The 14,891-nt window shown below is 41.1% G+C and overlaps 1 protein-coding gene across 4 annotated transcripts in view; it reads right to left on the reverse strand.

Moving 5' to 3' along the window:
• Nucleotides 1-14,891, reverse strand: part of CLIP1 (CAP-Gly domain containing linker protein 1) — a 116,904-nt gene that overhangs the window by 32,352 nt on the left and 69,661 nt on the right. For 2 of the 4 annotated variants that reach the window (XM_038763762.1, XM_038763759.1), the window contains 7 exons: nt 9,749-9,865; nt 8,239-8,296; nt 6,109-6,192; nt 5,601-5,757; nt 4,884-5,049; nt 4,572-4,787; nt 625-2,892 (listed from right to left, as the gene is read on the reverse strand). In XM_038763762.1, coding sequence (XP_038619690.1) covers nt 625-2,892; nt 4,572-4,787; nt 4,884-5,049; nt 5,601-5,757; nt 6,109-6,192; nt 8,239-8,296; nt 9,749-9,865 — 3,066 coding nt within the window. The remainder of the gene's footprint in view (nt 1-624; nt 2,893-4,571; nt 4,788-4,883; nt 5,050-5,600; nt 5,758-6,108; nt 6,193-8,238; nt 8,297-9,748; nt 9,866-14,891) is intronic. The other 2 variants (XM_038763764.1, XM_038763763.1) reach the window with 1 other exon arrangement.

Here is a 14,891-nt window from a genome sequence, read left to right on the forward strand (position 1 = left end):
AAATTCAAATCTTTGAGTCCACATCTCAGAATTTTAATGGGGGGAAAGGCATAAAAACAATTTGGGAAGTTTTGAGCACAACAAAAAGTTATCCAGTGTCCGCTAGGAAGTATATACATAATGTAAGTATCTATTAAATGGGGAATTGGTACTGAAGAGAAATCCTGCTGTGAATAAAAAGAAGATCTAATGTCACACCAAGTTAGATCCAAAAGTCATGATTTTTTTTATCAATTTGGGCCCATTCTTCTGTCGGTCATTAATTACATCCTTCAATTCTACCATTCCAGTATTTTCCACCCATGTAAAATTTCTCTTTTAAAAACTCACTCTCTTTTTTATTCACAGCTTCAAAATTCAGTTGAGACATCCAACCGACTGGGTAAAATTGAGATTAGATAATGCAAAAAGAATAAGCATTCAAGGTCATCTCCTTTAAGATTCTTCAAGTCCAATTATGGACAATTTGACTAATTCAGGAAATGTAGGAGCCCACACCCAATATCAAGTGCTGACCATGCAATTCAAGTGTGATCCGTAACCATCCAAGTTAGTGCTCAGTGTTAGTTGCTATAATGAATTTATCTATTAACCGGTGCTTAATACCTCAATCTTTTGCTTTACCGTGCACTTCTGAAGGGCTTCCAGCTCTTTTATTCTGAGAGAAAACTTGCTCTTGTCTTTCCGTAAGGTGAGGTTCTCATTCTGGGACTCACGGAGGTTTGCTGAAAGCTCACTGTTGGTTCTGACTAGCTGGCTAACTTCTTTTTGCAGGGAAAAGTGGTCTTCATCCAGCTTCTCCTTCTCTTTCAGGATCTCTTTCTCCTTTCCCTCTAGAACTTTCTGCTCCGCTCGTAGGATCTCATTTTCCCGCAAGAGTTTGGCTCGCTCAGCAGTGGTTGCTTCATGGTTCAGCCGAAGGTCTTCCAGGATTTTGGTGACGCTACTGTGCAGGTCTTGCAGTTCGGACTTGGATTTACTCAAGGAAGCAAAATCGCTCTTCAGTTTCTCAATTTTGGCAGCAAACTGGGAGGTCTCTGCACTCAGAACTTCCTTTTCCTTAATGATCACTGCAACTTTGTGCTCTGCTTTCTCTTTCTCCTGGACCAGAACCAGTTTCTCAGACTGCAGCTCCTTATTTAAAGTGGTTAGCTCTTCTATTTCCTGTTCCAACAGAACAGTTTTTCCTTGGAGTTTATTGTTTTCTGACAAAGAGGATTCTTTCTCCACCTCCCTTGCTTCCCGTTCACGGGCTAAACTCCGCTGCAACACGATGATCTCTTCGTTCAATTTCTGACACTCTTCCTGAAGGCTAAGCCCATCCTTGAGCAATACATCCTTTTCAGAGTAGCAAGTTTTAAGTGCAAGATCCAAGGCCTCTTTAGCATGCAGTATGCTACTGTGTTCTTTTTCCAAACTTTTTTTGGCATTCTGAGCCTCTTTGAGCAACATCGAGAGATCACATTTAGAATTCATTAGTGCATGATTTTCTTTCTTCACCTCTTTGAGTTCCTCCTTTAGAGTATCAATACTATCCAGAAGCTTCATTTTCTCCTGAACGACAATTCTCCTGGTTGCCGTCTCCTGATCGTATTTCCGCTTCAGATCTCCTATGGCTTTGAGAGAAACTTCTTTTTCTGCAAACAGCTCTCCACACTGCATTTCTAATGAGGACTTTTCTTTCACGAGAATGTCACATTGCTTTTTGAGCTTTGAAGACATTTGACATGCCAGTTCCTTCTCAGAGGTCAAGTACAAGATTTTCTCATTCAGAGATGTCTCACTGTAGGCAGCGTTTTCTGAGCTCTTGGCAAGCTTCTCAGTGAGGGCTTTATTTTCACTTAAGAGATCGTCTCTTTCAACTAAAAGTCTCCGCTCTGATAACAGCAGGGATTCCTTCTCCTGCAGGAGCTGGATGCATTCGGAATCTGTTACCTCTCTACTGGTCTTAATCTCTTCAAAAAGTTTGGAGAAGCTTGCTTGTGAAGCCTGAATCTCTGTAGTCTCCTTCTCTGCCTTCCTCAGGGCCTTATAGGCAGCATCCAATTCTTTTTGCAGCTCATCGGTCTTTGAACTAAGTACCTGTTTGTTATGAAGGGTCATTTCCAAGTCAGCATTCAGTTTTTCCTGGCCTTTGAGTAAAGTGTTCTTCTCAATCTGTAGGTCCTTGATGCTTTGGAAAAGGCCATCTTTCTCTTTCTCTAGGGCTCTGCAAGTATTCTCGAGATCTGACTGCAGCTTCAAGGCTGACTTTCTCTCTGCTGTGAGATCTTCAACGCTCTGCATCAAATTTTTTTGATCTAGGGCTAATTCCTCATATGAGTGCTGAAGCTTGTGAATGATTGTATCTTTATCTTTAGCCAGAGTGGTGTTTTCATTGGCAAGTTCTTTCAGCTGATTTTCCAGCTGTTCTTTCTCTTTCTGGTTCTCCTTGGATTCAGCAATCAAAGCATCTTTACTGATCTGTAGTTCTTCCATCAGAGCATGCATCGTCGTCTTGGAAGCTTGCAGGCTGTCATTTTCCACACTTATCTTCAAGAGTTCCACCTGGGCACTATTGATTTCTGAAAGCAATTTATCTTGCTCCACAGCTAACTTTTCATTGCTGAGGTGTTCTTGCTGGTACTTCACCTCAGCATCTTGCTTTTCTCCCAGGAGTTTTTCCTTTTCTGTATTAAGTTCTTCATTTATTGACCATAGCTTTTGCTGATCTTCCTGCAATAAAGTCAGCTTTGCCTCCATCTCTAAAAGCTGGGACAACAGTGAGCCTTTTTCTAATTTTAAATCATTTCCCTCCTGTGCAATCAGCTGCTTTTCTGATTTCAAACCCCTCATCTCTTCTGACATTAGTTCAATCTCTTTTTTAGATGACGCTAACAAATAGGTTAAAGACTAGAAAAACAAAGGTGGGGAGAAGGGGAAAAATTGACATCAAGCAGACAAATGGAAGTGGATTATGGACTAACAAAGCTACTGGAAGCTACCAAATTAAATTTTCACATGTATACATTGACACAAGTTCCATGAGTAATCAGGGGATTATGGAAGACGGTTGTTCAATGGAATAATCCTCAGAACCATTTCTTTTGAAATGTTGTACTTGTTGGCTTGGTGGGGTACAAACAGAAAATAGTGGCTTGGTGCAAAAGTAAAAAATTTAAAAAATATGTTTTTCACTCCTGCTCCAAGGTAAGATTGAAGTAATACCTGAAACTATTGAAAATAAAAATCCTCTGGAAAAACCCTAAAAATAATTTGTTCTCAGGTCAATTATAAAAAACACTCCTCAGAAGTGATTTATTCTAATATCATTTAGGAAATTTCCTCTGGACTGTGAGAATTGGTATACATCTTGAACAGAGCAACTGGAGCTTTTATGATAGATTATTATATTTAATGACAGAATGTCCAATTCTCCAGACTAAACCATTACCAATTGCTGACTTTTTTAAAAAAAAGTACTCATTTATAAAATGGTACAATTTTTTTATAATCATTGGATAAATTTTTCATATGTAATTTCAAGTGAAAAAATTTTATATCGTATCCAAAACTGTGTCAATATATACACTAAATCATTTGCTTTAGCATAACAAAACACAAATCTTAAGGCAAATAAATACAAGGAAGGAGAGAGTAAAGCAGCCAATTAATTCAAAGAAGCAAAGAAATTAATGATAGCTATTTAGGTTGAGCTATGTCTACATTAATACTCGGCCGATAATCATTTTACAAATAAAAGTTATTCACTGGACTGCATATTCAATAAAGTCAATTGAATATATACTAAATACATATTCAAAGTCAATTGAATATATTGAAAATATATATTCAATTATTCAAAAACAGCTGAGAAAGGTGCTGGGGTACAAATTAGGAATGAAGAACAAAGGACATACAAATTATCAGGCAGAAAATGTGCTTTAATAAACTACAGAGGCAGCATGGTGCAGTGGAAAGCACAGGTCTAAGAGACAGAGGACTGGTTTCAGTTCCAACTCTTCCAGTTGCCTGCTGTGAGTCTACCAATTTTACTATACTTTCCCAACTGCTTAGTATAGAGCTCTGCACAAAGGAAGGACTCAATAAATACCCCTGATTGAAGGACTGATTAGCCTGATCTTTAGTTAAGTCACTTTGAACTCTTTACATTTCAGTTTCCTCACCTTCAAAATGGGGCTAATACCCTACCTGACTGGAATGTTGCGAGGACAAAATTATCAAATGAGAACATGCTTTGGGGGGGAAAAAAAAGTGCCTTATAGGTATCAAGGTATTTTAATGAAACAACAGAAATAAAAGCCAAAATGAGCTAAACTTAATTGCCAAATGCAAACTCGGAATCCAAACCAAGAAAATTAAATTGGTGCTGTAAGGAGATAAGTTCGATGACTATGTAATTCGGCTTTAAATGGACTGGGTTTTTCATGGGTCACAAATATATTTTAGTAGTACAACAGCGTCTCCTTCCTCCCCAAGTAAAGACTCAAACAATACACAAATTAAGAGGCAGTTCGATTTAGGTACAGTTACTAATCCACAGAATCAAGGTAACAAATAATCATACATACTTTGGCTTTATCAGCTTCAATTTTCAGTTCCTCCACTTCTTTTTCCAAATCACCGTTCTTCTTCTGTGCATTTTTCAGCATTTCTTCTGTACCCAATAAGGCTATCTGCATTGTTTGCAATGTCTCTTCATGCTTTGCAATTGTTTCCAAGTTGGATTTTTCGTACCTGGCCTGGAGATCCTTACAATGATTGTGGTGCATTTCCATTTGCTTTTCCTGCAAGGACCCAGAATTGTTAGAATTCAGCCACCCAGTTATATCTTGACTGTCTCCTTTCACTGCCACATAAAGTTGGATTTGCTTTCTCCTTACCAGGTCTATCAGTTTCTCTTGCATGTTTTTCTTTTCTTCCTGATGCTTTATAGCTGTCTCCTTCTGCTTCTGCTCAGCTTTAAGTGTTGCCTCCCCCATAGTTTTCTCCAGAAAAGCTGTTTTGTCATTGGCTTTTGAAAGTTGTAACTGTAGTTCTTCCACACTCCTAGAACAACCAGTTGCAATACAAGTTGTCAGGCACTGTGAAGAACAGCTGCACCATAAACCTCTTTATGCTTAGCTCTGCTTAAAATGCAATGCGCAACTTTCCCACTTAAATTGTCAACACAGAAAATATTCCCTATGAAAGGAAATTGCCAAATACTGAATCCAAGAAAACTGTTCTGAAGCTATACTTCAGAGTAGAGACAAGGTTTATTTTTTTAATCCTATAAAAACCACAATAAATCAGTAGAACTGCTCGGTTGCCTCTATTTAAGAACCCTTAAATATGCTGGAAACATTAATCCGCAACTCCTCTTTGAACCAGAATAAGTATTAATAGTATTAATTAAGAGATAACAGTAGTATTAATTAAGAGAAAACACAGGCTCGAGAGACTTAAGTAACTTGCACAATGAATTCCTGGAAAGTGAATAACATACTGAAGTTGAGGAATATTAAGTTATGGCGATGTCTTTCCACCTTCCAACTTACGTTCCAAATTGAAATGGCCGACCCCTTAAAAACATATTAACATCCCAAGACTTGAGATACCTTTCTTTCAGCCGTAATTCTTCAACCATTTTAGTCAGCTGAGAAGAATGATCTCCTGAGGACTTCATGATTTCCGCAATGTCGTTTTCCAATTTTTCCTTCGCCTTGATCAACTGTTGTTCTTTTGCTTCCCGCTCATTAAACTTTTCTTCCATATCTACACACACACACAAATAAAAATTCTTCTCTAGTATCATAAAATCTCAGGCGGTCTTACTTCCAGGGCTCAATAAGGGCTAGCAAAGTTTACAGTTAAAAAAAAGCAAACAAAACAACAAAAAACCACCACAAAAATTATCACTTTTCCAGTTCTCTCAGTCTCTCGTGTTACTCTGAGTTTGTCTGGGTCTGAGAGTATTTATTGAGGCTTACTATTTGCTACAAGTCATATGCTACTGAGTGTGTACTCAGAAACAACTAAGGCAAAGTAAACCATGACTCTCGAACTCCAGTGATGAATGACCTGCTGCAGCTGAATTCAGAGCAGTCAGTGGTAGAGAGGCCTTACCTGTCAAATTAGATTTCAACTGCTCCAACTCAGAAGACAGGGTGGTAAACTCTCGCTCTTTCTGGTGAAGTTTATTAAGGGTTTCTACAAAGGACAAAAGAAAAATATTTAGAAGACTCAGAAACAGTTTGCTGGTTTAAAAGGTAAAACAATTAATCAAGGGTATTTATGGAGTATTTCCGGTGTGCAGAGTCCTGAACTAAGACTTGAGGGAGGGCAATATACCAAAGATGTGGCCCCTGCCTTCAAAAAACTTAAAATCTAATAGGGGAGAACTAACAGACATAAGTCATTTAAAATTCATACCAAGGGGGAGAAGTTAAGGAGGTGAAAGTGATGAATAAATGAATGAGCAATGTATGTGTAAGAATATTTGCTTTATTGCTGTATTGTACTTTCCAAGCACTTAGTACAGTGGTCTGCACACAGTAAGTGCTCAATAAATATGACTGAATGAATGAATATGCTACTTATCTACATATCAATACATACAAAAGTGGTGAGGATCTATATAAACACCCAGGTGCTAAGGATGGTTGTTGGTTTTTGCTACTTAGGGTGGTGGGGGTTAATCGGGAAAGGCTTCTTGGAGGAGGTGGGATTTTAGAAGGACCTTGGAGACTAGCCATCTGATAAATTAGAAGGGAGAGGAGCTCCAGGTAGAGGAAATGGGGTGAGCAACGTGTAAAAAGGGGAGGAGTCAAAAGTGATATTCAGGTAAGTGTGTCCAAGTCATATGCAACTCAGCTCTTACAAAACCAACTTTAACTCTAGACCCTATGCATGACACTTAAGGTAAACAAAAGGCCCCAAGAGTTGTCTAGCATGATGCTAGAAAATTCATACATCAATCAATAGTATTTATTGAATGTACTCGGTGTGCAGCGCACTGCAGTAAGCAAGTACAAAAGATACAGAAGACATAACTCCTCCCACGCGGAACTTGTAAACTAAAGGAGAGACAAATGGCATGTCCTGGTGGAAATGGCACAAGGATGGGAGCCAGAAGACCTGGGTCCAAATCCCAGCTCTGCCACTTGTCTACTGTGTGATCTTGGGTGCTTAGTACAGTGCTCTGCACACAGTAAGCGCTCAATAAATACGATTGATTGATCTTGGGCAAGTCCTTCAATTCCTCTGGGCCTCAGCTGCATTAATCCCTGTTCTCCCTTCCACTTAGACTGGGGGCCCCATGTAAGACAGGGACTGTGTCTGATCTGATTATCAATGACTCTACCCTAGCTCTTGGCACATGGCAAATACATACAAAATGCCACAATCATTAGTACACATAATTTACAGATTGGAGGAAGAAATACTAAAATAGTAGAGAATGTAAATTAAATGAAGAAGAAGTGCAATGAGAGGTTGTGAGTGCAAAACTTCTGAGATAGTAGTTGGGAGGATGTACTCTGAGGAGAAGAAAAATTAATTGAGAAAAGCTACGTGGAGGAGGTGGGATTTCAGGAGAGCTTTGAAGATGGGAAGAGTGGATCTGAAGGGGGAGGGAGCTTCAGGCAGGAGGAAGGATGAGAGTCAGGAGTCAGATATGGGAAAGTCAGGAGAGAAACCTAGCAAGGTGATCTGGGGAGGAAGACTGGGTGAGCTGATGGTTACCTTTCTGTCTGATGTAGAAAGGACTTAGCAACTGAAAATTCTGAGGAGAGATGTGCAGAAAAATGTTTTAGAAAGGTGACCAGAGCGAAGTGTGGACTGAAGAGAGGAAAGGCTGGAGGCAGAGAGACCAGTGAAGAGACTGATAGAACAGTCTAACTGGGATGTTGAGTGTATGGATGAGGGCAGTGGGTGGTTTGGATGGAGATAAAGGAGCAAATCTGGGAAATGTTGGAGGAGAAACTGATCCAATCCACCAACAGGTTGAAAAAGAGCAAGGATAACACAGAAGATATGAGCTACAGAGAAAAGAAGGATGCTGGCATTGTCAACTGTGATGGAAAAGCTGGATGGAGGAGATTTGGGAGGGAAAATGAGGGGTTATGGTGCTGGCAGGACATCCATGTGGAGATATCCTGCAGGCATAAAGCAGACACTGTAAATCAGAGAATATACCCCTTTTTCCTTGAATTTATACTTTTTGAAGGAATCTGCCCCCCTCTTAGGAAAACATACCTTGCATAGTCTGCTGAACATTCACTGAATCTTCTGAAGCTCCAGCAAACTTCTCCTTCTAAAAGAACAAATGAATATTCAGAATCAAAAACTTTCAGAATAAAAAGCGGTGTTCGCATGTTGCATCCCCACAACACGTTTTTCAATCGAATGATTTGTCAGATATAGAATATTTTGGGAAAGGGGGCATTGAACAACTGAAGCGTACTGTTCAAAATGGACTTAAGATTGACCTATGCTTCAAAATTTAAATGTGAAGGAGCAGAGTGGCACAGTAGTCAGAGGACAGGCCTAGGAGTCACTTGCCTGTTGTGTGACCTTGAGTAAGTCACTTAACTTCTCTCTGCCTCAGCTTCCTCATCTGTAAAATAGGGACTCAATCCCTGTTCTCCCTCCTACTTAGACTGTGAAGTTCCATGTTAGGCAGGGACTGTGTCTGACATGATTAACTTGTACCTACTCAATCGATTAGATTTCTAGACTGTGAGCCCATTGTTGGGTAGGGACCGTCTCTATATGTTGCCAACTTGTACTTCCCAAGCACTTAGTACAGTGCTCTGCACATAGTAAGCGCTCAATAAATACGATTGAATGAATGAATGCAAAAGTGTGCTTGACAAATACCCCAATTATTATTACTATATTAAATAATGGTCCTTATTTCCCTCTACAAAGCAGATAAACATATAATAATAACGATGGCATTTATTAAGCACTTACCATGTGCAAAGCACTGTTCAAAACACTTGGGAGGTTACAAGGTGATCAGGTTGTCCCACGGGGGCTCACAGTCTTAATCCCCATTTTACAGATGAGGTAACAGGCACAGAGAAGTTCAGTGACTTGCCCAAAGTTACACAGCTGACAACTGGCGGAGCCAGGAATTGAACCCATGACCTCTGACTCCAAAGCTCGTACTCTTTCCACTGAGCCACGCTGCTTCTTGTATGAAGGTTTCCCTCCGATAGTTTACTTGGGGACTTAAGGTGGGGACTTCCAAGCCCAGGGATTGCAGGATAAGGGAGGTGGGTCTGGTTGCTAAGCATATTTTAAGCCACTTTCTCAAAAAACAGGACAATAAAAGTGATTAACTGGCAAGAGCCCAACGAAGGCTGAAGTTTGAGTACTTTGTGTTACTCTTTTCTAAGGGCAGCTGAATATAAAATTATCTGTGCATGAAATTGTACGATTCTTCTTCATCACATCATAGCTCGATAGTCAAAAAAAGTAAATAAGTGCTACCATGGAACTGTTATAATGAGGGGATAAATTGAAAAAAAGAAAGGAAACATACCTACCTTTTTCAGCAGCTCAAAAACTAAGCAGCAGTTAACAGTTGGCCTTGGCAACGCAATCTCAAAAGTCAATAGGTAGACAGACACTCCTTACACATGGTAAGGTTTTAAAAAATGTTCTGCCAAACCTTTTCAAAAAGTTTGTTTAAAATTGGAAAGACTTCCCCAAATGAAGTTAGTTGGCCCAGAGCCTTGGAGCTTAGCAGTTTACTTACCAGGTGCTGAAGTTCCTTTTCCAAAGTATCTTTCACTTGACTGACTTCACTCATATTTTTCTGAAGATTAATGAGTTTTAGCTCTTTCCCCTGTAGTTCTTTGGTTATGCCACTAACCTAACGTGGATATTTACATGGAGTGAAAGGAAATGAATAAAATTAAAGAAAAAAATTTAAATGTTGAAATAAAAAAATTAACTTTATGAGAAAACAACATGATGGGCAAAAACTGAAGAAAATAAAGGTGTTAAAATTTTAAAACATTTTTCAAAGAAGCCAATGCTCACCATTAAATTTTGATTCGGTACAGTGTCAATTCAAAGGCGGATTCCCTAACAATGACCTGCAAGTTTTTAAATCAGAACTTTCAATTTGTGATTTGAGCCTAAACTTAGGAAACAAAATTAACTTGGGGGATTTATTAGGTTGAATGTCCCAAGAGGATAGCAGTTTGCTTCTTACTTGAGGCACTTTATTAATTTTGGTATGTACTTCATTTTCTATGATTTAATAATGAGCAAACTTGATAGAGAGTTCACCTCAGTCAGATAAGCTTTGATTTAAAAAAGATGTGTCAAAAGCTAATTAGCAAAAGCCTAATGCCTGTTTACTTGTTTTGATGACTGTCTCTCCCCTTCTAGGCCGTGAGCCCGTTGTTGGGCACGGACTGTCTGTATTTGTTGCTGAATTGTACTTTCCAAGCTCTTAGTGCTTAGAGAAGCAGCGTGGCTCAGTGGAAAGAGCACGGGCTTTGGAGTCAGAGGTCATGGGTTCGAATCCCGGCTCCACCACATGTCTGCTGTGTGACCTTGGGCAAGTCACTTAACTTCTCTGAGCCTCAGTTCCCTCATCTGTAAAATGGGGATTGACTGTGAGCCCCACGTGGGACAACCTGATCACGTTGTATCCCCCCCAGCGCTTAGAACAGTGTGTTGCACATAGTAAGCGCTTAATAAATGCCATTCTTCTTCTTCTTATTATTATTATTACAGTGCTCTGAACACAGGAAGCGCTCAATAAATACGACCGAATGAATAATTAGCTGTTCGACTGCCTATTACCTCTTATGAGGCAGTTTTGGAAAAGTTCCCTGAAGTCAATTTCTTGTCCCCTCAGCTAGCATCGTCTCCAACTTAACTTGTCAATACTAAGAAAAGAAGAGTCCCACCGTCTCTATTCCAGTCACCCCTCTGAGGAAGACACCTGATAAAGGCAAGTCAACCATGGAGACTTAATATCCTGGTTTATCCACAGAGGAAGAAGATGGCTCTGCGCAGAAAGGTCCACTGGGGGATGCAAACGACACTGGCACTATTCAGTGACTCCGGGCAAAGGGACAGCTTTGTGACAAACCGCCACAGATGGGGGAAGGAACCTTCTGGCGTGCCACAACTCCAACCTGAGAAGTTGGTGGGAGTTCCTTTCCTTGCCCGTTCTCCCTCCTACTTGGATGGCGAGCCAGATGTGGGACAGGACCTATGTGCAACCTGATGATTGTGTATCTATCCCATTGCCTAGTACAGTGCTTGGCTCATAGGAAGTGCTTAACATATAAACAATCCATCAGTGGTATTTACTGAGCACTTATGGTATACAGAACACTTTAATTGCTTTCCGAGAGTAAAATATAACGGAATTGGTACACGTGTTCCCAGCCCAAAAGGACCTTACAATCTAGGGGGAATTAACAGAAATTATTATTATTACTATATCCTCAGCTGACTCAGAAAAAGGTAGGAGTTCACATCCGACAATTACTCGCCCCTCCTTCAAAGCCTTACTGAAGGCACACAGTAAGTGTTTAACAAACACCATTATTATCATTATTATTATTAATAAGTAGAAGGGAGAACAGGTATTGAATCCCCATTTTACAGTTGAGGAAACTGAGGCACAGAAAAGTTGTGACTTGCCCAAGGTCACGCAGCCTTCCCTGACTAGCCCCTTTATTCTTTATCACCCTGACTTGCTCCTTTTATTCAATCCTTCTCCCAGTCCCACAGCACTTATGTACATATCCCTAATTTATTAATATCTGTCTCCCCCTCTAGTCTGTAAGCTTGTTGTGGGCAGGGAATGTGTCTTAAATTGTACTCTCCCAAGCGCTCTGTACACAGTAAGTGCTCAAATATGATTGATTGGTTGCTGCAGGCAAGAAGCAGCAAATCTGATTATAATGGTATTTGTTATGCGCTTACTATGTATCAGGTAATTTTCTGAGTGCTGGGATAGAGTCAAGTTAATCAAGTCGGACACAGTCCCTGTCCCACATGGGGCTCACAGTCGCTTAGTATAAAGCCTGGCACATAGTAAGTGTTTAACAAACACCATTGTTATCATTATTATTATTAATAATAATAAGCGGAAGGGAGAACAGGTACTGAATCCCCATTTTACAGTTGAGGAAACTGAGGCACAGAAAAGTTAAGTGACTTGCCCAAGGTCACACAGCAGACGTGTGACCTTGTCTGCTGTTGCCAACTTGTACTTCCCAAGCGCTTAGTACAGTGCTCTGCACACAGTAAGCGCTCAATAAATACGATTGATTGACTGATTGATTGATGTGGCAGAGTCAGGATTCAAACCCAGAATCTCTGACTCTCAGGACCATGTTCTTTCCACCAGGCCATGCTGCTTCACTTCTGCAGTTCAACACTCCACCAAATCCCACTGTCAATCACAAAAGTCTAATCTGACGTGATATGTGGCCAGCCCTCCCGGGTTTCTAGGTCAAAAGCAAAAGATGCAGAGGGAGCCAATTTGTTGCTCTAAAATCTAACCTGACTCACTCATATCCCTCATCATCTTAAGCCAGATTCTGGCTCCTTCTCTCTGAAAGTCCAGCCAGAACTAGAGTGTTTCAGAGAATGAGGGAGCTGATATAGCCCCTGTGGGAATACTTTTAGACCTTAGACTGGCTCCTTATCCTGGATGATTTCCCTGCCCATGCCAAGCAGGACTCCTATCCCTTCGACTGGGTAAACTGAGGCTCTGGGATTCTTGGCAAGTGGGATTCTGTAGAGCTTCTACTCTTTGGAGGGAAGCAGGGTGAGGACAGGTGCAGCTACATGCAAGTCACCTGCACTCTTTTTGCATACCTAGCCCAAGCAACAACTAACTCTACAGAATTTAACCCTGGGAGGGAAGGGAGCAGCACAGCCCCTTTGAAACTAGGCCTGGGACTGCTGGAAATTCTCAAATCTATATCTCCAGCCCTGACCTCTCTCCTTCCCTGCAATCTCACATTTCTTCCTGCCTTCAAGACAAATCTACTTGGATGTCCTAGCGACATCTCAAGTTAAACAGGCCCAAAACTGAATTTTTTATCTTCCCACTCAAACCCTGTCCTCCCCATGTCTTTCCTATCACTGTAGGCAACACCACAATCCTCTCAATCTCACAAGTCCATAATCTTGGCATTATCCTTGACTCACCTCTTTCACGCAACCCACATTTTCGGCGTCACCAAATCCTGTCGGTTCTACTTTCACAACACTGCTAAAATCTGCCCTCGCCTCTCCATCCAAACTGCTACCATGCTGATCCAAGCACTTATCCTATACCACCTTGACAACTGTAACTGCCTTCGGCCTCCTGTCTCTCCCCACTCCAATCCATACTCCACGCTGCCGAACAAATCGTTTATCAACAAAAATGTTCAGTCCGTATCTTCCCCACTCGTCAAGAACCTCCGATGGCTTCCCATCCACCTCTGCATCATATGGAAGCTCCTTACCACTGGCTTTAAAGCACTCGATCAGGCCACCCCATCCTACCTCACCTCACTAATCTCCTACCACAGCCCAGCCTGCACTATCTGCTCCTCCGGACCCAGCTTACTCACTGTGCCCCAATAATAATGATGGTATTTGTTAAGCACTTACCCCAATCTTGTTTATTTCGCCATTGACCCCTTTCCCACGTCCTCCCCTTAACCTGGAACTCTCTACCCCTCCACATATGCCAGATCACCACTGCCTCCACCTTTAAATCATTACTAGGGTCACACCTCCTCCAAGAGGCCTTCCCCAATTAAGCCCTCTTTTCCCCAGCTTGTTCTCCCTTCTGCTCGCCTATGCACTTCAACCTGACATTCACCCCACCCCAAATCCCACAGCACTTATGTACGTATTTTTAAATTATATACTATAAATTATTTATTCATATCAATGTCCGTCTCCCCCTCTAGACTGTACGCTCTTTATGGGCAGGGAACATATCTACTAATGTACTCTCCCATATGCTTAGTACAGTGTTCTGCACATAGTAAGCACCCAATAACTACAACTGATTGATTGATTGGAATCCCACTGGAGGAATGGTGACAGAGCAACAGTTGGGGTTGGTGGTGGGGAGAGGAGGGATTGGAGACCAGAATTAGGCTTGTGAAATTTTTTTTCTGGACCAAGCATTTACCATCATCTTCTGGCTCCTTCAGGCAGGCCCTGAGTCCTGCTCACAGGAAGATGTGGGTAGTCAGTGGCATGTATTACATTTGGCATGGGGCAAGGGGAGAGATTTAATGACAAAACTTTCTCTTTACACCTTCCTCCACCTTATCCACTTCTTCTCCACGAACAAAATAGGGTCCCACAAATCATAATGGTGAAATTCTAGCTTTGGGTCTAATCCTTAGTCAGAGACTGTTTGGTTCATGCAGCAATTTTAATGACTGTTTTTAATCATCATGTCAGTAGAGGGTTTTTACTTTCATACCTCCCTGACAATTCAGCAGTAAAGGTGGCCCTTTCCATGCCAGGTAAAGGCATGAAGGGGAAGATGACCCTCTTCTCTGCTGATTCCTGTCACAGTGATAACCACAGTTCCCATTTCTGGCTAGCCAGGAATTTGACAAGTGAGGAAGCATATAGAAAGTTTTGGAATCCTGTGCAAGGGCACTCCAGAATGAAGGGCTTCCTTAAAACAGGGATTAAAAACTGCCTTTCCTCATACATTAGCTGGGCTCCTGTGATGTATTCAATACTGAGGGGAAATACAGTGGGCTGAAAAGAGGTAGTTCAACTGAACAGGGGTAGGAGGACTGCCAGGAGGACCAGTCAGTCAAATGGACCTGTCTGAAGTTTAAATTCAACTTAATATGGCTGATTTCTAAAAATTAGCTTTTGAGATGAGACAGGCTATC

This window comes from Tachyglossus aculeatus, chromosome 21 (genome assembly GCF_015852505.1).
Source record: "Tachyglossus aculeatus isolate mTacAcu1 chromosome 21, mTacAcu1.pri, whole genome shotgun sequence".
NCBI lineage: Eukaryota > Metazoa > Chordata > Mammalia > Monotremata > Tachyglossidae > Tachyglossus > Tachyglossus aculeatus.